A 25,000-nucleotide genomic window follows, 5' to 3' on the forward strand; every position below is an offset into this window, starting at 1 on the left:
TGTCAGGGTTCTTCTGACCCCTTCCTCATCAATCTGGAAACGTTTGCTGGGTTTGATCTCAACTGCATTCCTGCACTACACCACCTTCCCTTTGACATGGCTCACTTCCTCTTCCTCTAAGCCACATAAACAGCTGCTTAGTGCTCCCAAAGCGAATGCTCACCAGTTATTTCCAACTTGAAGGTCATCTTCTGGCCAGCAGCCTCGCAGATGTATTCTCCAGCACCTTTCTTCTCCAGCTGCTCCACAACCAGACGCCGTGTTTTGCCCACAGATTCCATTCTGAACTTTCTGGAGGAGGCAAGCAGTCTTCCATCCTTGTACCATTTTACTCCAGTTGGATCCTGTGCTACTTCACAGCTGAGGGAGGCACTTGCTGCCAGGGCAGCACTCACCTCTTTCTGCACCTTCTCCTGGTTTATAAACACAGGTTTTGGCTCTGAGGGAAGAAAAGAGAAAGTATTGACTGAGGGACTGAAATGAGACCATCTTGCAGGTCTGTATGTACAGCTTGGAACAGGTTTAGGTTACCACTTGTGCCCAAACTAATAGCCTTCACTAGAGAATATCAGCTCTTCTGTTGAAACTAAGTGTCAAATCTAGGCAAGAAAGAACCTAGGAACTGAAGGAACCAAGAGGGTCCTTGAACACCAGTCCCATGGTTGCAAGTCACTATGCAAACATATTGAACCCAAAAGAACATCTGTCCTGCAGGAAGCCAAAACCTGAGTTCCTTTTACTTAAGACCCACTGTGAAACATCAAAACACATAAACATGTGATAGTCAAACCACTGGCTGCCTTTTCATGACCCAGAACAGTACTCCTGGCTTCCTGAACAGACTCCTCATGGCCTCTACCATTGCCACAACTGTGACTGTCAAAGGCACAAAGGAAATATGCTCACCAACGCAGTCCTTAGTTCTTTGTGTGTGATTTGCAGATATCTATTTTACTTTGAGCTCTGGGAATAGTCAGCTCTACCAGGTCTCTTACTGGGAGTAGCAGACTCACCTATCCAGATGCAGCCTCCAACATAAAGGCATAGTAAAAAGGCAGTGTACTACTAGGAGAAGTTCCTGCTTCTCCTGCCATGAAAGGCTGCACGTACAACATGCACTCCAGCCTCACTGCACATACTTATCTTAGTCAAATGTTTCGGTGAACAAGAATTACAGTTTGGGATCTCAGGCACAGGAGAGATTTGAATAATATCTTGAATATTGCTTCCATTGTACATAAATCAGTAATTATTATTCTACAGACAGACTGAAACAGGTCTTTGTGCCATACTAAAACCAAATACTTTCTACAAACCCAGGCAATCAAGTCTAGGGAAAAAACCTCAGAACAGACTACTGCAACTGGATCACTGTATAATAGAAACTAGATTTTACTTTACTGTTCTCTGCTGTATTTCAGACAACACCTGTCTCACCTGTGACATGAATCTTGAAGGTGAGTTTCTGGCCAGCAGCCTCGCAGCTGTACTCCCCTGCATCTTTCTTCTCCACCTGGCTCACCACCAGCCGATGCTGTTTGCCCTCTGACTCCACCCTGAACTTCTTGTTCCAGGTGATCAGTTTCCCCTCCTTGTACCAGTTCACCTCCGTCTTCTCCTGGGCCACCTCACAGCTCAGCGTGGCATTTCCTGTTGGTGCAGCCTTCACCTCGTTTTGTACCTTCTGCTTGTTGATAAAGGCATCCTCTGCTTCTGGAACTGGAAAAACATTGGGTAAAACAGACATTAGATATGAACAGCTTGTGACTGGAAGACATTAAAATTTGCTTCTATGTTGTACTGTGCAATTTCCTGCAGCAACACTGCTTCACAGTGTTTATCACACATTATAATGCATCCTCAGCACAGTCCTTATGGTCATCCCATCCCTCTCGGTAGTCTTTACTATCAGCTGGGACTCCTAATTTTCAGATTTCTTCTAATGAAGACAATGACAGATCTTCATCTGTGTGTCTTTTTGATATTGCTCCACTCTATGCTGGAGATCAGCCAAATACAGCTCAATTAGGAAGACCTCAAAATCAGGAAACCATAGAAAATTAAGAGCAGAAAACCATCTTTTGACTCTACCCTATGGCAATGATATAGCCCTTAATATGGTGAATACTTGGCCTACATTAGATTTTGTAGCTCCGTTTTATGCATAAAGCATGGTTTTCCACTCTCAGCAACCTCTGATTCTTCAGAGAACTGGCTGAGGTCATCTCCTCTTAATACCTAACACATATAGAAGAAAGTGTTTAAAGCCCACCTTACCCTTTGTGACAACAAATGGAGTTAGCATCAGAAAGACATCAAGTGTAATTGGTTAGGCATACACACTTCAGTTAAGGTGGTTCAGTTAATCACCTTGCTAAGTGGTGTCGATTGATACATCGAATCTTTAATTGATTACTTTAATGACTGTTTTATCTGATTCTTTTTTTACCAACAACTGGTTGCTGAGAGCTTTCATGCTAGTTCCTATTTGAGGCGTGGGAGAACAGATAAACCCTAAATAAATGGGCTTCCACTTCTATTAAATGGTTTGCCCTACAAAAGGCTGTAGAAGTGCAGAATATTTCTGACGCACTTACATCATGGATTTCTCTAGTGCTAGCCAGCTTCTAACAGCAGCCCAATTTTGAAGAAGCTTCCTATGCTTGTTTGGGTCCCAGGAAAGATCCCAGGGTCCTGATGTTGATACCAAGACAGAGGCTCCAAGGATGAATGCAGGACTAGCAGGTGTGAGGGGGACTGACATTGTCTTTTATTTGCAGTGGAGACATGGAAGACCACTCATTCAGATCATTCGTGCAAGCATATTCAGGCATACCCAGCTCAGGTGACCGGGAAGGCTCCTGCTCCCCAGCAGTCATGGCAAACCCTTCCAGGACCTGTCCCCTATCTCCTTCCTCCCCGCTGTCACTCTGTGAAGCCTTCTGCTGCCATCCCTTTCCCTTCCTTCATGACTTTCTCCTCTGCATGCTGTCTGAATTCTGAGTGGCAGCAGCTGCCCAGGAGGGTAAGTTCAGCTCAAGTTGCTGTGCTGCTGACCGTTGCAGTACGTGCAATCCCAGGATTCACACCACAGCTCTACCACCAGCACTGCAGTCCACTGAAGGCCAGGGAGCAGGGCAGCAAGCCAATGCAAGAATGCAGTTGATACACTCTACATTTGATCTCCCTGCTTGTATTGACTGTAGAAGCATCATTCTCTCCGCCCATCTCCAACAGCCCCTGTTTTGACTGATGGTTTTCAGGGGAGCTTCAAGTTGGATGTTAAGAAAAACTTCTTCTGAAGAGGAATGGTGATGTGGTGGCACAGCTTTGCAGGGAGCTGGTGGGGTCACCATCCCTGGAAGTGTTCAATAACCATGGAGATGTGGCACTGAGGGACGTGGGCAGTGTGCATGGTGGGATGGGTTGAGGCTGGATGTGGGGATCTTTGTGGTCTTTTCCAACTACAATGATTTGATGAAGATCAGAAGGCTTGCTTATTAGCAAGACAACAAACATGGCCTAGACCAACCAGGTGATGCAAAACTTCTCACAAATGCAATGGAGCTTTGGCCCACTTCAAGTAAGGATTTCAGCGTGCACCACAAATACTGAGAGAATGAGATGGCAGAATCAGCCCTTTTTACTCTAGTTTTCTATAGGTTTCCAAGGTGTGCAGCACTTGTTTCTTTTAAGCAAGAAGGTCTAATCTGCATCCCATAATGCTCAACACTGAGCACCTAACATTCACGATGTCCTTAAAATGGGATTGTTCTGTGCTACCAGTGGAACCCTGGGGTAGAGGAACCCTGAAAATCTTTCTGAGTGCAATGGGAAGAGGATTAATTAAGACTCAGAAAGCCATTGCACTTTGGGAGAAGCTAGTAAGATGAGGATTTCTGTAGTGAAAGAGCCAGCCACTCCAAGAGTACTCATAATCCCTCCTGACTTTCACACCACATCATTTTGCAGTGAGGGCTGGACTGGCACGTCATGTTACAGTGGTACACATGAGAAATACAGCAACGGTAGCTAGGCAAGCACTCTCCACGTATGGCAGAGGAGGAGGTATTACATTACCCTGTGCAGCCATGAGGTCATCCGGTCTGAAAGAGAACAGAAAACCTTTGGTTTCTGAGGCAAACAGCTAATAATAGCCCTCAGCTAGTAAAATTCAAGTGTAAAAGCACTACATTTCTGGGTTTTCCCCCTACACCTCTGCAATAAGACGTGGGCTGGCTTTGGCTGCTGAGGATTAACTTGGTTGATTCCAGTTGTTGCCATAATCTTTCTGTCATCATTTATATTTCATTTTCTCTGACAGATACCTCCCAAATCTATCCTTTCTGTAATCCACTCTTTGCTGAAACTGCCAATTTCCTGAGCCAAAAGCATGAGCTACACAACTCACGGAACAGATCCAAAGGCCACAGAATCACATCCACGTGGTGTGGGAACAGTGAGAGCTGATAGTTTAGAGTCTACACCACAGGCAGCAGCAAAACTGTCTACTACAGGAGCAGAGATATATTGCACACCAGGGACTGAAGGAGCAGAATGCCCCAAGACGGAGAGAGCAAAGACTGCAACCTTTACAAGGGAACAGAACGCAAGCTATGCCCTGCAAGGACACCAGGTCTGTGTGAGCAGAAAGGCAGTAGACTCCCAGTACAGTTGCTCCTCCACAGAGCTGATCAAATGCCAAACCTTGACCAGGATTAAGCTCCAATGTGTTCACTGCCATAAGAAAGAAGAGGAGAAAACAGATTCCCTGTCCTGATCAGCTCAGAATACAAGACGAGAACTGTAAAGTTAACAGAGAACAAGTTGACTTATGAGCAAAAACCAGTAGAGTGCAGCTACAAATAAAACAGAAGACAAACCCTCGTCATCAGCCAGCTCACTAATGGTCACTCAGAATGCAGCTGATGTGCCCATGGCTATCTGGAGTCTAAGTTAAAATTTACCGGATCTTGTGCAAAATATACTGACACCAGAGCAATCTCTACTGCAGCTGGAGTGAAAGATCTACCTCCGTGCTAAACTCTCAGACTAATGAGAAACGTACAATTAGAAAGGTATCAATGGATTCACGACTGATCATTACATTTACAGAACATGAAACGAATGGTCGTCAACGTGGGATTCAACAAGCCAAAGGCAAGTGCAATGCCTCTGACTAAAGGTTCTTAGGACACTGACAACCAAACCTTCTCAGTGCAGCCACAGTAGAGATCTGTAAATAGTACTGTTGAAATATCAAGTGCCAGAGCAGTGTTGCACATTGTACAAATCACAGTTGGACATCCATGGACAGCTGATGATAAAAGTAGTCCTAGGGGAAGAGATAGATAAAACATTGTTAAAAACAAATAATCATTTTAGCTGCACGTTTGTAAGCATTTCTTGTCTTCCTCGCCAAAACAATTTCATGGCAGAATCAAGAGGACACGTTCACACAGACATTTCCACAGCCAGACTATGGAAATATGGAATAATCAAAGAATATCAACCAAAATGTGTTTCCTACCAGTTACATCAATATTGAAGGTGAGTCTTCTCCTGGGCCACCTCGCAGCTCAGCATGGCATTTTGAGTCAGTACAGCCTTCACCTCCTTTTGTACCTTGTCCTTGTTTGTAAACACGTCTTCTTTCTCTGCAGGGACATCACAACAGTCACACCGTTTTGCTGTAGTCTGTGGCAGAGCTTACTCCAGTTCCCTGTTTTCACTATACTTGCCCTTGACAGGGAGCATCATGATGCCTCATTAAGACAGGTAAATGCTTTCCCCTCTATTTTGCCTTGGGAAATGATAGGCATATCATATCATATCATATCATATCATATCATATCATATCATATCATATCATATCATATCATACCATATCATACCATATCATACCATATCATATCATACCATATCATATCATATCATATTACATCATATCGCAAAGCTAAACATTTTGCAGTCTGATAGCAGATTTGGACATGAGATTTAGAACACCTGCATGCACTGCTGAACCTCCTCCCTTCTCTTTTTTCCTTCTGATGTCTTTCTACATTTCCAGTAAATCAGAAGGGAACAGCCCTCTAGAACAGGTTGCCCAAGGAGACTGTGGATGCTCCATCCCTGCAGGCATTCAAGGCCAGGCTGGATGTGGTTCTGGGCAGCCTGGGCTGCTGCTTGGCAACCCTGCACATAGGAAGGAGAGGGTTGGAACTGGATGAGCACTGTGGGCCTTTGCAACCCAGGCCATTTATCAGTCTGATTATTGGCATTTTCCACCTCATTGTGTCATTCAAATTTTGTAACCAGATCTCTTCAAACACCTCCCCTTTTCTCACTCCTTGCATGCCCGGTGTGCTCTTGCACTGTAACCCTGCAGACACCAGCTGACTACAAGAGCTGCACAAGTTACCCTCCTTGCCTATGGTTTGTTGCAGTAGTTCATTCCTGGATGGAAAAGCACATGTAGAAAAGTGTTGCTATGACACTAGATGACAAAGAAAGTCCTATAGCCAAAATGTTTTGCACCAGAGAGGCTGTCAGTTGATCCTCCAAACGCAAGACACACCAAATGAAGCGTTCCTTTATCTCTGGGATTCCAAGCATTTTCTCACCTCTGACTTTCACTTGGAATGTTGCTTTGTCATCTTTTGTTTCACAGCTGTAGCTCCCATGGTCTTTCAGGGTCACATTTTTGACCATGAGCTTGCGGTGCGTCCCCTGGGAGATGATGGTTGTCCTCTGGTCCTGCTTCACCTCTGTTTGATCTTTCTTCCATACAACAGCTCCACTTGCAGCTGACACCTCACACACCAGCTCCAGGTCTTCAGAAGGACTGACTGATATTTCTGGAGTCGTTTTGGGCTTGTTGACAACATTAATGGCTTCATCTGAAGAAAAAAAGAGAAAGTGGTTTACATCCTGACTCAGGCTTATTCAGCACAGCATGAAGATACAGTTAGAACTGACTGTAATGTCTCTGCTCATTACATTTGGGTGATCAAGTTTCACCTCTGGTGGTACTCACATACAAACGTGTGCTTGATTCTCCTGTGTAAGGAAAGAGTAAGTTCTATGCAGACAGTTGTTATTTCTTTTAATCAATTCTGTATTCTGCACACGTTCTTCTGAAGCTAAAATGAAGGCAGATAAGTAACGTGTTTGCAATGCATGAACAAACCTATTCAACACTTTGTCTCTAAGCTAACAAGCAGAGTTTGATGAGCACATAAGAATTTCATGCCCTTCATTTCATCCAGACACAACCGGCCTGAGGAGCAAGCTGATGGCTGTCAGCTACAGGCAGACCTAGCTTAGTACTGCATTTCTTAGAGCAACAACTGTTGCTTTCAGTCACTGAATATACCAAGGCCAATTGCTATGCCAGGCACATTTATGGCATCAGTGAACAAATAATGCGTTAAAAATTGTAATAGACAGGAGCCATCTATTCTTTTAAAACTAGGTGACCAAAGAAGAACAGTCCCTCTAGAGTCAAGCTGTGAAGAACTAATAGCATCAATCAATATCACATAGATAGATTACTTCCCTGCCCTAAGACCATCTTGTGACCATTTGGTGCTCCTAATTAAGCCCTCTTGATGGCTTTTTTGTCTGAGCCATGTGACATTTTGTGATAGGAGTTACTGCTAGTGTTCCCTTAACCCTACACCAAAGTAGGAGGTATCCATTCTCAGGGAATCATGCAGGCTTCCTCTGGATTTGATGCTCAGAGACAGCCCCAGAACTTTTTAAATCTTAGCTTAGCTCTCATCCAATAATGTTCATCAAACAGTGCAACTTGTCCTTTGGGGATGCCTTTGTTCTGCATCAACCAGTTCCAACGGAGTCTTCTTGGCTTGTTTTAGAACAGTTTTTCAACAGATAAAGCCAGGGTCTTTGAATTACAAAGTGAAATTGCAGAATGCATGATTCTCAACCAAACAGAACGGGAGGTGGGATGCAGGGTGAATACCTGAGCCAACACCACCTGCAAGCAATCCTTCAATATCTTAGGAATCTCTAGCCATCCCAAATCCAGTGTTGCGCTTGATCTATCATCTCTGCTGAGTTTTTAGCTAGCTGATGGTGAGCATCATGATGGTGATGGGTGAGCAGTCGGACTAGAGGGTCTTAATCAACCTTAAGGATCCTGTGAGCAGAGTAATGTGAATTTCCTGTTAAAGATCACAAGAGCTGCACTGCAGCATGAGCATACACAGCGAAAGCCTTTCAGCAGAGCTTCAGTTCATAAATGAGGACTGGGTTATGGAAAATAGGCTCTAGATATAAACCAAAAAACAGACCTTAACGCCAGGTTCTGTGAATGCAGCCAGCTGAATTTCACAGATATTGAATTTCAATGACAATTTCTTGTGTTATTTTACCCACCAGCTCCACCCTGAACAGGAACATGTCAGTGACAAGCATTACTCCTCCAGGCTTGACCTGACAGTGCTTTGCTTGCACTATGAGCTAATGGCTGTGCTTACAGCACCTCAGGGAGACACCTCAGAGATCACAATGTCCTTCGGGTACAGCAGGAGACACTCAACTCTCCAAATGTGGAGTTTAATTTGTCAAAAGAGGAGACAGGATTCCCATGCTAAGAACTTAGGACCATTTCAGTCATAGGTTTAAAGATGATGTAAGTGCTGAGGCAATAGATGAACTAGAAGAATGAAGCCCAGATGTCAGGGCTCAAGTCGTGACTCCAGCCGCAGCTGCAGCTAAGGCTGTCTTGAATTCATCACAACACAGTTACATTATTTGCTCATACTGTGGATTTGCATAGGAACAACAGGAAGGTCAGAATTGCTTCAATAGAGCTATGCAATCTTTGTCCTAAATACTGGAAACCCACAGGGCTGGACAAATCAAATGAATTAAGTCTGAAGTGCTTTACATGGATTGTGATCCCATGCTTGCCTCACAAACTTACCTGAGACTTTCCAATCAAAAATCAGAGTGTCATCTCCAATTTTGCAGATGTATGTTTCCTCATCTTCTTTCGTTACAGGTGAAGCCAGAAGATTATGCAGTTTCCCTTTATCTTCCATTGTGAACTTGTTACTAGTCATGATTTCTTTGCCATTTTTGTACCACTTCACCAGGACATTGCAAACAAATTGAGCCTAAAAGATGGAGATATCATTCAGGACCGAAAAGAAAAAAAGAATTCCTTTATGGAAATTAATTGGAGCTCAAAAGTTAGATGATGAAACTGGCCCCTATTAACACACACTGGAATAATTGACTTCAAAGATTCAAAATCTCACCACTTTCTTAGCCAAAAGTTTAAGCCTAAGGCCACGGTCCTATTTTACTGCGGGTAATGGAGTTTGTTTTCCAACTTCTTGTTAACATATCATTTCAGAACAGCGCATACAACTGAGTTGGGTCTGTTGAGAAAGCGCAGTCAGAGCTGCTAAAATCAAAGTCTGGATTATGCATGATTTGTTCAGCAGTTCCAAGAACACGCATGTATAATACAAATTCAACAATGTTTTACAGAACGCCTGTCTTTTAGGAGCTCGAGAGCCAGCTGATGGACACTGGGATGCCTGAGATCCTGTCAATACATTTAACTCCATCCTATCATACAGTCAAATTTCATTCATTTTTTCAGCAACTGTCTCTTATCATTGTAGTCCCCTCACCACTGCTGGATGTGAGCCCAGCCACACAAAAGCAGCTGCTGGTTTTCACTGCAGATACTGCAGGAAGGAGGAACAGCCTCTGGACTGGACCAGCTGAGCGTGGCCCTACCAGGATTTGCTCCAAAGGTCTTATTACCAGTAGTGCTTCCTGCTGAAATACATGGGGGTCCTCCTTTGATTCCAAGCCCAACCCACCCCACCATGCCCCCTGATAACATCCATCAGGGCCACATCTCGACAGCTCCTGAACACCTCCAGGGATCCCACCACCTCCCTGAGCAGCCTGTGCCGGTTAATTCTGGGGGCAGACCTGCCAGTATGAAATATTATGCTAACATGACAAAGAGAGAGAAGAAAAGCAAAATTAAGACTAGCTGACAAGCCTTGGCAGGAAGTTCTGCTCTCCATCAATTTAGTCCCTGTGACTCTTCACAGGTCTCTTCTACATTTGGGATCACTGCTACAAAAAGAGCTGTTGACATCATCTCTCGTGGCCACCCTGAGAGAAGAGCAGGAAGGCTGGGATGCTCTTTTTCCTATCTTTCCCTTGACTTCCTCTATATCTTAGGGACGAATCACAGGACAGAACACAGAAATCAAATGGCTCTACAAAGCAGATTGGCCAGTTCAAGTCAAAACAGCCACTGAAACACCCCAGATGCTGTCTGACAACAGCTGGACTGTCGGGGAGTCAGGTGAATGCAGTCTGCTGGCCCTGGGCAGGAAGAGGACAGCCCAGACTGTCACATACCTTTCACTGAAAGCTGATAGAGCATTTTATCCCCCTCACAGATGCACTGACATCTTCCAGCATCATCCATTGAGACGCTGTGAATTTTCAGGGTGTGTTTCTTCCCCACAATGTGCAGTTCCTATTTTTCACTGGCCTTGAGCTCCTTCCCATCCTTCATCCACTCCACAGTAGCACCTGTGTCTGAAAGCTCAGCCTGCAGTTTGGCTTCCTCACGCAGCCGAGCGGAGATCTTTTCTACATCTTTGCTCTTATTGGTAAATCTCACTGCAGCACCTGTCAGGAGCAAAGGCCTCATTATTTCAATTTAGATCAGGCTAACGTGGTCAATGTTTGCTGCAAGATCCCTATCACCTTCTGTTCCTGCACTCATCATTGTGTCACTGCTGAGCAATTCAAGATATTTCATTTGGTCTTCTTGCCGGATTTACTAAGTAAAAATCAACCAAACATCTCCTTCTACTGATTAAGAATGCTCTAAACATGCTTCTGCAGAGGTTTCCACCCAATGACAAACAGGTCCTCCCATCATGAATCTTTGTTCTATTTTGTCATGCAAAGCTGATTGACAGAGATATTATTGGAATGATCGCTCCCCTACTTCTAAATTATTCCAGTGCAATCAGAAAGGCTGTCTGAACCTGGAGCTGAAAGTACTGCTCTATGGTGATGCAGTGGTAAACCTGCTGACTGAATGCACTGGCCAATAGCTGTGAACTGCAGACATTCATCAGCTGGCATGAAGCAATCTGGTTCAGATACCAAGCAGCTGGGTAGACTGGCTTACCCTACACTCAGTGCTATCATGTTTAGGTCATTACCAGGACTCACATCAGTCCATGGGATGCAATTTCAGGTATTTGGTACAGTCAGTGAATGCCTGCAGCCCCAGTTCTAATCATCAGATCACAGCAACTATGCCTTGACTGTAAGAGGAAAGGAGAAGGATCAAAGCAAATACATCTCACTCTCATCTTGGTGATGACATCAACATTTTGGGAAAAGGCAAATAACATAAGGATATTCATGTCTCTGTTACAGAAACAGAACTTGTATCATTTTAATGGTAGCTGGAGATTGAAAGGAGATATGAGAACTAGGAATAAAGGAAAGCCTTCAGTGTGTTAATGCACTACTATCCTTATAGTCAAAGGAAACTTCTTTAGGGAACCAACACAGCTGCTCAGCACACACTGACCCATTTCCATTGGGGTTTTTGTGCTTACCAAGGTGCACGCTCCCTGGGAATTCCAGAGACGGGCTCTGTCCATGCGCATTGACTGCAGACACTCGGAACTGATCATCAGCCTCTTCAGACAGATTGCTCACCGTGAACTCTGGGACGGGGACATGAGACTCGTGGCACCTCACCCAGGTGAAGCCAGTTGGTTTATTGGGTTCCACATGTAGCCATGGATTGGAATGGGGAGGTGCATCTTCGGAGGGGACCATGCCAGCGTCACTGAGGTTTCTGTTTTATTTTTTCACCACGGGGTCAACTGGGGGCTGGGTGGGAGGTTTTCTGGGAGCTGAGCAGAAATAAATACAGAAATATTAGCATAAGGTCATGTAGGCTGGAAAAGACCTTCAAGATCAGCAGACTCAACTTTCAGCATGACCTACTGAGTCCCACCATTAACTACTGTGGTACCTGAGGACATACATGACAAGCTTATTCCTGCAGGTATTGGCATAGTGAATATATTCACCCTCTGGTTGCTTTGGAACATTTTAGAGGTTAAAATCCCATCAGACTTTTTCACTGTGTTCAGCCACTGATACAGGCAGGAGGCTGGGAATTACCTGATGGGCTCTGGTTACAGACTACTGACACAGTAAAGGATTGAGTTCATTTCATTTTGGCCATCAGAAAGTTTGGTGTCTGGTTTAAGTCACCCAATTATAATTTAAGACTCCAATTATAAGCATATAGAGAACAGCGCATTTAGGAGAACTCATCTCATCTTAATAAACCTGAATGAAATCACAGAATCATAGGATCACGGGAGGGCTTGGGTTGGAAGAAACCTTCAAGATCATTAAGTTCTAAACACCCTGCCATGGGCTGGCTGCCCACTAACCAGCTCAGGCTGCCCATCACCCATCCAACCTCGCCTTCAACACCAAGGACAGGCACCCACAGCTTCTCTGGGCAGCCTGAAATGGAAGCAATGAGCCACATGTTGAAGACACTCAAACATTCATGACTGTAGAGAGAGCCAAATACTCCATACATATTGCCTGCCTGGTAAATGGTATTAAAATGCCAACGACAGACTCATCCAGCTCATTGAAAATGGTGTGAACACGGCGTACAGGATTCTTCCAGCAGCTAGTTAGATCTGAAAAGAGTAAAAATAGGAAATCTCAATGCAATACAATTTTCCCTCATAACATAAATAGACACATAACTGTTTTGGGGTGCACTGTTACCAGCCTCTCATTTGCTGTTGGTCAGTGCTAGATTCCAAAGGTCCCACTAACACAGCATGAAGCTGAAAGCTAGACACTGGAATCAGATCTCCTGACCTTACCATCAGAAATTGAGATGTCATATTTTGCTCAGAGGTGCCTGCTTGTAGGAGGGACAGCTTCCGAGCTTTTTCTGCTCCAGGAACCAGCTCCAGCTTCAGGATTTAAACAGCAGTCAGAAATTAAACTGAGCTTTGTCACCTCCATCAAATAGAAGGAGTGGTTGGGTGGTACAGCTTTCCAAATAACTTAGAAACTGTCACAACAATCAGATGCCTACCTTTTCTTTTTGAACTTGTTAATACACAGAGCTTAATAGCATCAGAATGCCCCAAGCACTTCAGATAACACGACAGCTGTAAACCCTTCTTTCAGGATTCCTTTGTTTAACCACTGAGTAACTGTAATTCAGTGGTGCTGGTGGGAGAAGGGAAGTCCTAATCTTCCCAGATGGTGAATAGAGTTGATGTTCACATGCAGACTGGTGCTGCAGCACAGCCAGAAACCACTCATTTGGGAAACACAGCACCAAGAAAATAATGGGAATAGCTTCATAAAATCAGGCAGCTTCACCCAAATTTCATGTCAGGTCCATTATTCTTCCTATTTTCAGGAAGAAAGGTTTTCCCTTTTTCTTGTAGTTTTATTTTCTTTTCCATTCATGCGAGCAGCTTTTTAGCTTACAAATTGTTTTCTAATCACCTCCTGGTGTGGACAAATCACACAGGTTTGACTCCATGTTTTCCATAGTTAGCATTTTATATTTGTTCCAGTATGGAACTGTACAGTCATAGAATGGCCTGGGTTGAAAAGGGTCTCAAAGATCATCCAGTTCCAACCCCCTGCGATGTGCAGGGTTGCCAACCACCAGACCAGGCTGCCCAGAGCCACATCCAGCCTGGCCTTGAATGCCTGCAGGGATGGGGCATCCACAGCCTCCTTGGGTAACCTGTTCCAGTGCATCACCACCCTCTGAGCAAAAAACATTTTCCTAAGATCCAACCTAAACCTCCCCTGTCTCAGTTTAAAACCATTCCCCCTTGTCCTATCACTGCCCACCCTCATAAACAGCCATTCCCCCTCCTGTTTATACGCTCCCTTCAAGTACTGAAAGGCCACAATGAGGTCTCCCCGCAGCCTTCTCTTCTCCAGGCGAAACAAGCCCAGATCCCTCCACCTTTCCTCATAGGAGAGCTGCTCCAGCCCTCTGATCATCACAGTGGCCCTCCTCTGGACCCACCCCAACAGCTCCACATGCTTCCCAGGCCTGGACACAGTGCTGCAAATAGGGCCTCACAAGAGCTGAGCAGGAGGGGACAATCACCTCCCTCTCCTGCTGGCCACCCCTTTTTCAGTGCAGCCCAGAACACGCATGAATCTATCTTTTCCATATGGATATTCCCATAGATGTACATATATATACCACAGCTACACCCCCACAATCTGCTACAACTCCATATTCCTCCCCACAGTCCCCGCCAGCCCCCAGTAGCCCCATATCACCCTAAGGCCCCCACAACCCTCTATCTCTCCATACACCACCCCTTCAAGCCCCATACCTGCCCATATCCTCCAATAGCTCCCCACAACCCCTACACACCCTCAGAGCCCCCTAGAGCCCCTAGTCCTCCTATGGCCCACCACAGCCCCATATCCCCCCTACAGTCCCCCTCAGCTCCTTTTACAGCCCCTGCACAGCTCTATAGAACAGTCTGATAGAACTACCTCTAGTAGAAGCAATCTCCACACAGAGATCCTTTCCCAGTGGCACTCAGCCCTTCAGTGGGGTCTAAGAGAGCTGCAGCCAGACTCAAACACAACTGCTCACACAGCTCAGCTGCCTTCACCTGTGCTCCAGACGCTGACACATTGCAGCCCCACATCCCCCTCTGCCCCCCCACAGCCCCACACCCCCCTGTCCTCCCCGCACTCCCCATCAGCCCATCCCACCTCAGTGCTGCCTCTGTCTCTTCTCTCCTCTCCCCGTCCCAGCGCCGGCCTCCCCCGGCCTCCCATTGGGCAGCGGCAGCTCCGCCGGCTCCGATTGGCTGAGCCGCAGTGCGCGGGAGTGGCCATTGTGGGGGGGGGGCAGAGGGGGATGTGGGGACTGCTTCCCAGTTGAGACTACCTCAGCTTTCTGGTCAGAAATCCTCCGAAGATGCACAGCCCCATTCCAATCAATGGCTACATTGTGGAAGACAATAAACTAACTGGCTTCACGTGGGTGAGGTGCCACGAGTCTCATGTCCCTGTCCCAGAGTTCACGGTGAGCAATCTGTCTGAAGAGGCTGATGATCAGTTCCGAGTGTCTGCAGTCAATGCGCATGGACAGAGCCCGTCTCTGGAATTCCCAGGGAGCGTGCACCTTGGTAAGCACAAAAACCCCAATGGAAATGGGTCAGTGTGTGCTGAGCAGCTGTGTTGGTTCCCTAAAGATGTTTCCTTTGACTGAAAGGATAGTAGTGCATTAACACACCAAAGGCTTTCCTTTATTCCTAGTTCTATTATCTCCTATCAACGTCCAGCTACCACTGAAGTGATACAAGTTATGTTTCTGTGACAGAGACATGAATATCCTTATCTTTTGATATCTCACATGTGCAAGAGGCAGAACTTTCTGTAACAGATCTGAAGCGTAGAAGTGCTTCTTCCAGCACTCATGCAAAGGGAGAAGTAGAAATGTACCTATGATTTAATCTTCCATCTCTAAATGAGATACCAGACTTGCATCTAAAGAGCATTAAGACATACATGTTGTTCTTCCTCAGATCCAGTCCTGGCTGTGAAATCCCCCCTAACAACTGGTGAAGCTGTACCTGGAGGGGATGCCATGTTTACTATTGACCTTACAACAACGTGTTGTGGCACTTGGTACCTCAGTGGTAAAGTCTTACAGGAAAGCGAGACCTGCATCATCAAGAGAACCCAAACTACTCACAGCCTAATCATAAAGAACGTCACCAAGAACGATGATGGAGCAGAAGTGAAATTTGTTGCCAAAAATGTTGATGTCAGCCCCAAGATGAGAGTGAGAGGTATTTGCTTTGATCCTTCTCCTTCCCTCTTACAGTCAAGGCATAGGTGCTGTGATCTGATGATTAGAACTGGGGCTGCAGGCATTCGCTGACTGTACCAAATACCTGAAATTGCATCCCATGGACTGACGTGAGTCCTGGTTTTGCCCTAAACATGATAGCACTGAGTGTAGGGTAAGCCAATCTACCCAGCTGCTTGGTATCTGAACCAGATTGCTTCATGCCAGCTGATGAATGTCTGCAGTTCACAGCTATTGGCCAGTGCATTCAGTCAGCAGGTTTACCACTGCATCACCATAGAGCAGTACTTTCTGCTCCAGGTTCAGACAGCCTTTCTGATTGCACTGGAATAGTTTAGAAGTAGGGGAGCAATCATTCCAATAATATCTCTATCAACCAGCTTTGCAAGACAAAATAGAACAAATAAACATTCATGATGGGAGGACCTGTTTGTCATTGGGTGGAAACCTCTGCAGAAGCATGTTTAGAGCATTATTGATCAGTAGAAGGAGATGTTTGGTTGATTTTTACTTAGTAAATCCAAAAAGAAGACCAAATGTAATATCTTGAATTGCTCAGCGGTGACACAATGATGAGTGCAGGAACAGAAGGTAATACTTTTTCAGAGATCTTGCAGCAGACATTGACCATGTTAGCGTGATCTAAATTGAAATAACGAGGCCTTTGCTCCTGACAGGTGCTGCAGTGAGATTTACCAATAAGAGCAAAGATGTAGAAAAGATCTCCGCTCGGCTGCGTGAGGAAGCCAAACTGCAGGCTGAGCTTTCAGACACAGGCGCTACTGTGGAGTGGATGAAGGATGGGAAGGAGCTCAAGGCCAGTGAAAAATATGAACTGCACATTGTGGGGAAGAAACACACCCTGAAAATTCACATAATTTCAATGGATGATGCTGGAAGTTGTCAGTGCATGTGTGAGGGGGATAAAATGCTCTATCAGCTTTCAGTGAAAGGTATGTGACAGTCTGGGCTGTCCTCTTCCTGCCCAGGGCCAGCAGACTGCATTCACCTGACTCCCCAACAGTCCAGCTGTTGTCAGACAGCATCTGGGGTGTTTTCAGTGGCTGTTTTGACTTGAACTGGCCAGTCTGCTTTGTAGAGCCATTTGATTTCTGTGTTCTGTCCTGTGATTCATCCCTAAGATGAACATAGAGGAAATGAAGGGAAAGATAGGAAAAAGAGCATCCCAGCCTTCCTGCTCTTCTCTCTGGGTGGCCACGAGAGATGATGTCAACAGCTCTTTTTGTAGCAGTGATCCCAAATGTAGAAGAGACCTGTGAAGAGTCACAGGGATGTTTCCTTAGCTGTCATTCCATGGTGGGCTTTTTCTTACACAGATGTAGAGAGAAACTGAACATTCCCACGCAGGGAAAGTCTGTTTTGCTGCAGGGTGTAGATCTGATCTCTGAGATCCACACGCTGGGCCTTGATTGCAATAAATGAGAGCCCTTTGTTTGCTCCAGTGGAAGACTTTCCATTTCTGCAGTACCCTCTGCAGATGACACAAATGCAAATGCACCTTCTTCCCAGCAACAATTGCCTTTTTTTTTTTTACACTGAGTGTGCATGAGGCTCTTCATCATATTCTGCTGGCTTGTCACCCTTGTTGATCCAAAGAGAAACAATAAAGCCCTAGAGTTGTGTATGCACTTTGGCATTGGAGAGCTTACTTAATTGCTTCTTCTCAAAGAACAAACTCCAGAGAGGCATGAAGACAGCTCCAAAGAGAATTGAATAATGGGTATAAATTGATGGAGAGCAGAACTTCCTCCCAAGGCTTGTCAGCTAGTCTTAATTTTGCTTTTCTTCTCTCTCTTTGTCATGTTAGCATAATATTTCATACTGGCAGGTCTGCCCCCAGAATTAACCGGCACAGGCTGCTCAGGGAGGTGGTGGGATCCCTGGAGGTGTTCAGGAACTGTGGAGATGTGGCCCTGATGGATGTTATCAGGGGGCATGGTGGGGTGGGTTGGGCTTGGAATCAAAGGAGGACCCCCATGTATTTCAGCAGGAAGCACTACTGGTAATAAGACCTTTGGAGCAAATCCTGGTAGGGCCACGCTCAGCTGGTCCAGTCCGGAGGCTGTTCCTCCTTCCTGCAGTATCTGCAGTGAAAACCAGCAGCTGCTTTTGTGTGGCTGGGCTCACATCCAGCAGTGGTGAGGGGACTACAATGATAAGAGACAGTTGCTGATAAAATGAATGAAATTTGACTGTATGATAGGATGGAGTTAAATGTATTGACAGGATCTCAGGCATCCCAGTGTCCATCAGCTGGCTCTCAAGCTCCTAAAAGACAGGCGTTCTGTAGAACGTTGTTGAATTTGTATTGTACGTGCGTGTTCTTGGAACTGCAGTACAAATGCATGCATAATCCAGACTTTGATTTTAGCAGCTCTGACTGCGCTGTCTCAACAGACCCAACTCAGCTGTGTGCGCTGTTTTGAAATGATATGTTAACAAGAAGTTGGAAAACAAACTCCATTACCCGCAGTAAAATAGGACCGTGGCCTTAGGCTTAAACTTTTGGCTAAGACAGTGGTGAGATTTTGAATCTTTGAAGTCAATTATTCCAGTGTGTGTTAATAGGGGCCAGTTTCATCATCTAACTTTTGAGCTCCAATTAATTTCCATAAAGGAATTCTTTTTTTCTTTTCGGTCCTGAATGATATCTCCATCTTTTAGGCTCAATTTGTTTGCAATGTCCTGGTGAAGTGGTACAAAAATGGCAAAGAAATCATGACTAGTAACAAGTTCACAATGGAAGATAAAGGGAAACTGCATAATCTTCTGGCTTCACCTGTAACGAAAGAAGATGAGGAAACATACATCTGCAAAACTGGAGATGACACTCTGATTTTTGATTGGAAAGTCTCAGGTAAGTTTGTGAGGCAAACATGGGATCACAATCCATGTAAAGCACTTCAGACTTAATTCATTTGATTTGTCCAACCCTGTGGGTTTCCAGTATTTAGGACAAAGATTGCATAGCTCTATTGAAGCAATTCTGACCTTCCTGTTGTTCCTATGCAAATCCACAGTATGAGCAAATAATGTAACTGTGTTGTGATGAATTCAAGACAGCCTTAGCTGCAGCTGCGGCTGGAGTCACGACTTGAGCCCTGACATCTGGGCTTCATTCTTCTAGTTCATCTATTGCCTCAGCACTTACATCATCTTTAAACCTATGACTGAAATGGTCCTAAGTTCTTAGCATGGGAATCCTGTCTCCTCTTTTGACAAATTAAACTCCACATTTGGAGAGTTGAGTGTCTCCTGCTGTACCCGAAGGACATTGTGATCTCTGAGGTGTCTCCCTGAGGTGCTGTAAGCACAGCCATTAGCTCATAGTGCAAGTAAAGCACTGTCAGGTCAAGCCTGGAGGAGTAATGCTTGTCACTGACATGTTCCTGTTCAGGGTGGAGCTGGAGGGTAAAATAACACAAGAAATTGTCATTGAAATTCAATATCTGTGAAATTCAGCTGGCTGCATTCACAGAACCTGGCGTTAAGGTCTGTTTTTTGGTTTATATCTAGAGCCTATTTTCCATAACCCAGTCCTCATTTATGAACTGAAGCTCTGCTGAAAGGCTTTCGCTGTGTATGCTCATGCTGCAGTGCAGCTCTTGTGATCTTTAACAGGAAATTCACATTACTCTGCTCACAGGATCCTTAAGGTTGATTAAGACCCTCTAGTCCGACTGCTCACCCATCACCATCATGATGCTCACCATCAGCTAACTAAAAACTCAGCAGAGATGATAGATCAAGCCCAACACTGGATTTGGGATGGCTAGAGATTCCTAAGATATTGAAGGATTGCTTGCAGGTGGTGTTGGCTCAGGTATTCACCCTGCATCCCACCTCCCGTTCTGTTTGGTTGAGAATCATGCATTCTGCAATTTCACTTTGTAATTCAAAGACCCTGGCTTTATCTGTTGAAAAACTGTTCTAAAACAAGCCAAGAAGACTCCGTTGGAACTGGTTGATGCAGAACAAAGGCATCCCCAAAGGACAAGCTGCACTGTTTGATCAACAATATTGGATGAGAACTAAGCTAAGATTTAAAAAGTTCTGGGGCTGTCTCTGAGCATCAAATACAGAGGAAGCCTGCATGATTCCCTGAGAATGGATACCTCCTACTTCGGTGTAGGGTTAAGGGAACACTAGCAGTAACTCCTATCACAAAATGTCACATGGCTCAGACAAAAAAGCCATCAAGAGGGCTTAATTAGGAGCACCAAATGGTCACAAGATGGTCTTAGGGCAGGGAAGTAATCTATCTATGTGATATTGATTGATGCTATTAGTTCTTCACAGCTTGACTCTAGAGGGACTGTTCTTCTTTGGTCACCTAGTTTTAAAAGAATAGATGGCTCCTGTCTATTACAATTTTTAACGCATTACTTGTTCACTGATGCCATAAATGTGCCTGGCATAGCAATTGGCCTTGGTATATTCAGTGACTGAAAGCAACAGTTGTTGCTCTAAGAAATGCAGTACTAAGCTAGGTCTGCCTGTAGCTGACAGCCATCAGCTTGCTCCTCAGGCCGGTTGTGTCTGGATGAAATGAAGGGCATGAAATACTGATGTGCTCATCAAACTCTGCTTGTTAGCTTAGAGACAAAGTGTTGAATAGGTTTGTTCATGCATTGCAAACACGTTACTTATCTGCCTTCATTTTAGCTTCAGAAGAACGTGTGCAGAATACAGAATTGATTAAAAGAAATAACAACTGTCTGCATAGAACTTACTCTTTCCTTACACAGGAGAATCAAGCACACGTTTGTATGTGAGTACCACCAGAGGTGAAACTTGATCACCCAAATGTAATGAGCAGAGACATTACAGTCAGTTCTAACTGTATCTTCATGCTGTGCTGAATAAGCCTGAGTCAGGATGTAAACCACTTTCTCTTTTTTTCTTCAGATGAAGCCATTAATTTTGTCAACAAGCCCAAAACAACTCCAGAAATATCAGTCAGTCCTTCTGAAGACCTGGAGCTGGTGTGTGAGGTGTCAGCTGCAAGCGGAGCTGTCGTATGGAGAAAGATCAAACAGAGGTGAAGCAGGACCAGAGGACAACCATCATCTCCCAGGGGACGCACCGCAAGCTCATGGTCAAAAATGTGACCCTGAAAGACCAAGGGAGCTACAGCTGTGAAACAAAAGATGACAAAGCAACATTCCAAGTGAAAGTCAGAGGTGAGAAAATGTTTGGAATCCCAGTGAGAAAGGAACGGTTCATTTTGTGTGTCTTGCATTTGGAGGATCAACTGACAGCCTCTCTGGTACAAAACATTTTGGCTATAGGACTTTCTTTGTCATCTAGTGTCATAGCAACACTTTTCTACATGTGCTTTTCCATCCAGGAATGAACTACTGCAACAAACCATAGGCAAGGAGGGTAACTTGTGCAGCTCTTGTAGTCAGCTGGTGTCTGCAGGGTTACAGTGCAAGAGTACACCAGGCATGCAAGGAGTGAGAAAAGGGGAGGTGTTTGAAGAGATCTGGTTACAAAATTTGAATGACACAATGAGGTGGAAAATGCCAATAATCAGACTCATAAATGGCCTGGGTTGCAAAGGCCCACAGTGCTCATCCAGTTCCAGCCCCCTTCTTCCTATGTGCAGGGTTGCCAAGCAGCAGCCCAGGCTGCCCCGAACCACATCCAGCCTGGCCTTGAATGCCTGCAGGGATGGAGCATCCACAGTCTCCTTGGGCAACCTGTTCTAGAGGGCTGTTCCCTTCTGATTTACTGGAAATGTAGAGAGACATGAGAAGAAAAAAAGAGAAGGGAGGAGGTTCAGCAGTGCATGCAGGTGTTCTAAATCTCATGTCCAAATCTGCTGTCAGACTGCAAAATCTTTAGCTTTGTGATATGATGTGAAATGATATGAAATTATATGATATGATATGAAATGATATGAAATGATATGCCTATCATTTCCCAAGGCAAAATAGAGGGAAAAGTGTTTTCCTGTCATAATGAGGCATCACGATGCTCCCTGTGAAGGGCAAGTATAGTGAAAATGGGGAACTGGAGTAAGCTCTGCAGCAGACTACAGCAAAACGGTGTGGCTGTTGTGATGTCCCTGCAGAGAAAGAAGACGTGTTTACAAACAAGGACAAGGTACAAGAGGAGGTGAAGGCTGTACTGACTCAAAATGCCACGCTGAGCTGCGAGGTGGCCCAGAAGAAGACGGAGGTGAAGTGGTACAAGGAGGGGAAACTGATCACCTGGAGCAAGATGTTCAAGGTGGAGTCAGAGGGCAAACAGCGTCGGCTGGTGCTGAGCCAGGTGGAGAAGAAAGATGCAGGGGAGTACAGCTGCGAGGCTGCTGGCCAGAAACTCACCTTCAAGATTCATGTCACAGGTAAGACAGGTGTTGTCTGAAATACAGCAGAGAACAGTAAAGTAAAATCTAGTTTCTATTATACAGTGATCCAGTTGCAGTAGTCTGTGCTGAGTTTTTTTCCCTAGACTTGATTGCCTGGGTTTGTAGAAAGTATTTGGTTTTAGTCTCGCACAAAGTGCTGTTTCAGTCTGTCTGTAGAATAATAATTACTGATATATGTACAATGGAAGCAATATTCAAGATATTATTCAAATCTCTCCTGTGCCTGAGGTCCCAAACTGTAATTCCTGTTCACCAAAACATTTGACTAAGATAAGTATGTGCAGTGAGGCTGGAGTGCATGTTGTGCGTGCAGCCTTTCATGGCAGGAGAAGCAGGAACTTCTCCTAGTAGTACACTGCCTTTTTACTATGCCTTTATGTTGGAGGCTGCATCTGGATAGGTGAGTCTGCTCCTCACAGTAAGAGACCTGGTAGAGCTGACTATTCCCAGAGCTCAAAGCAAAATAGATATCTGGAAATCACACACAAAGAAGAAAGGACTGCGTTGGTGAGCATATTTCCTTTGTGCCTTTGACAGTCACAGTTGTGGCAATGGTAGAGGCCATGAGGAGTCTGTTCAGGAAGCCAGGAGTACTGTTCTGGGTCATGAAAAGGCAGCCAGTGGTTTGACTATCACACGTTTATGTGTTTTGATGTTTCACAGTGGGTCTTAAGTAAAAGGAACTCAGGTTTTGGTTGCCTGCAGGACAGATGTTCTTTTGGGTTCAATATGTTTGCATAGTGACTTGCAACCATGGGACTGGTGTTCAAGGACCCTCTTGGTTCCTTCAGTTCCTGGGTTCTTTCTTGCCTAGATTTGACACTTTGTTTCAACAGAAGAGCTGATATTCTCTAGTGAAGGCTATTAGTTTGGGCACAAGTGGTAACCTAAACCTGTTCCAAGCTGTGCATACAAACCTGCAAGATGGTCTCATTTCAGTCCCTCAGTCAATACTTTTTCTTTTCTTCCCTCAGAGCCAAAACCTGTGTTTATAAACCAGGAGCAGGTGCAGAAAGAGGTGAGTGCTGCCCTGGCAGCAAGTGCCTCCCTCAGCTGTGAAGTAGCACAGGATCCAAGCGAAGTAAAATGGTACAAGGATGGAAGACTGCTTGCCTCCTCCAGAAAGTTCAGAATGGAATCTGTGGGCAAAACACGGCATCTGGTTGTGGAGCAGCTGGAGAAGAAAGATGCTGGAAAATACATCTGCGAGGCTGCTGGCCAGAAGATGACCTTCAAGTTGGAATCAACTGGTGAGCATTCGCTTTGGGAGCACTAAGCAGCTTTGGTGGGATGTGGTTGGGGTGGAATGGGTGGTTTCATTGACATGAGAGAACAGGCAGTGATGCTGTGAAACCAGATGGATGATGCTCAGCCTGGCCATGTGCCTCAGAGCTCTTTGCTCAAGGAAGCCAAGTGTAGTTGTGGGTTTGCTCTCAAGAGCACAGTTTGGTAGGGATGAGTTGGCGGTTGGACTAGATGAGCTTAGTGGTCTTTTCCAGCCTTAGTGACTCTGTGGTTCTCTGCTTCAGGAAAGACCTGCTCTCTGACTTACACACGTGCCCAAGTCAAGGATGCAGCAGAAATCAAATCTGTAGCAGAAAAGGCAGAATCTCGTGCCCATCTTACAGTTAAAGGTAATTATGTTTCTGATGACGATTTTGCTTAAATTATCTTATATTATAAACCAGCTAACATCCTTTGCTTTAATGTCTAAGAAGTTAAACACCACCAGGATTTTTCACAGAAATAAAAACTCCTACCTACCTACCTTTCTGCCCACAAAGTATCCAGCTTGGATAGATGAAGAGGTAGATTTGAGTTGCACATTATATGATTCCCACAAAGATTAAGGAAATCTGAAGCTTTCAATATATTTCCCCTATAATCAAAAGAGAACGGATCCCCAGGGTCTGGCCCGCAGACGTCCTTTCCGTGGTCTCTGCTCCCACCTGCTGGCCAATACTCGGAACTGCCATTGTTGGGCGTTTGGTGCCGCAGGAAGCACAACGCAGATCTGAGTTCTGACCGGTCTACGCAGCAAATCCTCCAATCTTTATTGCGATAAGCCCTCCACATGGCATTGCACACGCACTCGAACATGCAACAGGCATAGATTTCTCCTAACTCCTTGAGGAGCAGGCAAGCAGAACAACTGAGCACAGCACTGCTTGTGATTGGGCCACCCCCATCATAGAGATGTGTGTTAGATCTTTGACCCACCCCTGGCTTTTTTGGCTACAAGGGCACACTGCTGGCTCATGGTCAATCTGTCGTCCACCAGGACGCCCAGGTCCCTCTCAGCAGAGCTCCTCTCCAGCAGCTCTTCTTTCTGCTTACACAAGGTAGATAGTCTTGTCAATGCAGAGAAATGAATCACAGAATCACAGAATGACCCGGGTTGGAAGGGACCCCAAGGATTATGAAGCTCCAGCCCCCCTGCCTGGAAGGGCCACCAAACTTCCATGTTTACTAATGAAATAAATGAAATAAATGACAAAATTTCCTTTCAGAGAGTTGCATTCACACCTTGACTTAGGTTTGTACAGCTTGGGCATTTGGTCAGACGTGTACTGAAGTCAGGTTTTTCTTTGATTGAGAAAGCATTGAACTAGTTCCTCATTGATGTACAGTTCCTTAGAAATGGAGTAGTCCCC

The 25,000-nt window shown here is 45.1% G+C and overlaps 1 protein-coding gene and 2 long non-coding RNA genes across 4 annotated transcripts; 2 read left to right on the top strand and 1 right to left on the bottom strand.

Annotated features, from left to right (window-relative positions):
- Nucleotides 1–1,443: 1,443 nt before the first annotated feature.
- On the bottom strand, nt 1,444–6,892 carry LOC146753458 (uncharacterized). Of its 2 annotated transcripts, XR_014939124.1 has the most exons (4): nt 6,624–6,892; nt 5,531–5,657; nt 5,211–5,335; nt 1,444–1,719 (listed from the first exon to the last, which is right to left on the bottom strand). It is a non-coding gene; the product is annotated as an uncharacterized LOC146753458 (long non-coding RNA). The 2 variants fall into 2 exon arrangements; XR_014939123.1 differs by having other exon boundaries at nt 1,444–5,335.
- An 8,157-nt stretch (nt 6,893–15,049) lies between these two features.
- On the top strand, nt 15,050–16,344 carry LOC146753459 (obscurin-like protein 1). The gene is made up of 3 exons (XM_085529370.1): nt 15,050–15,260; nt 15,660–15,919; nt 16,327–16,344. Exons 1-3 carry the CDS (start codon nt 15,050–15,052, stop codon nt 16,342–16,344), a joined length of 489 nt encoding a protein of 162 aa, XP_085385496.1.
- Nucleotides 16,345–16,828: 484 nt separating this feature from the next.
- LOC146753460 (uncharacterized) lies at nt 16,829–21,183 on the top strand. Its single transcript, XR_014939990.1, has 3 exons — nt 16,829–16,899; nt 18,632–18,824; nt 20,876–21,183. It is a non-coding gene; the product is annotated as an uncharacterized LOC146753460 (long non-coding RNA).
- The last annotated feature ends 3,817 nt before the right edge of the window (nt 21,184–25,000 follow it).

Source organism: Coturnix japonica, chromosome Z (genome assembly GCF_054131305.1).
Source record: "Coturnix japonica strain WE chromosome Z, WE-NBRP24, whole genome shotgun sequence".
Lineage (NCBI taxonomy): Eukaryota > Metazoa > Chordata > Aves > Galliformes > Phasianidae > Coturnix > Coturnix japonica.

Excerpts from the sequence above, each read along its gene's own strand:
- LOC146753459 (XM_085529370.1), top strand. The coding sequence starts at position 15,050 with ATGCACAGCCCCATTCCAATCAATGGCTACATTGTGGAAGACAATAAA. Across the intron at positions 15,261-15,659 it reads CCCAGGGAGCGTGCACCTTG|ATCCAGTCCTGGCTGTGAAA; the intron begins GTAAGCACAAAA and ends GTTCTTCCTCAG.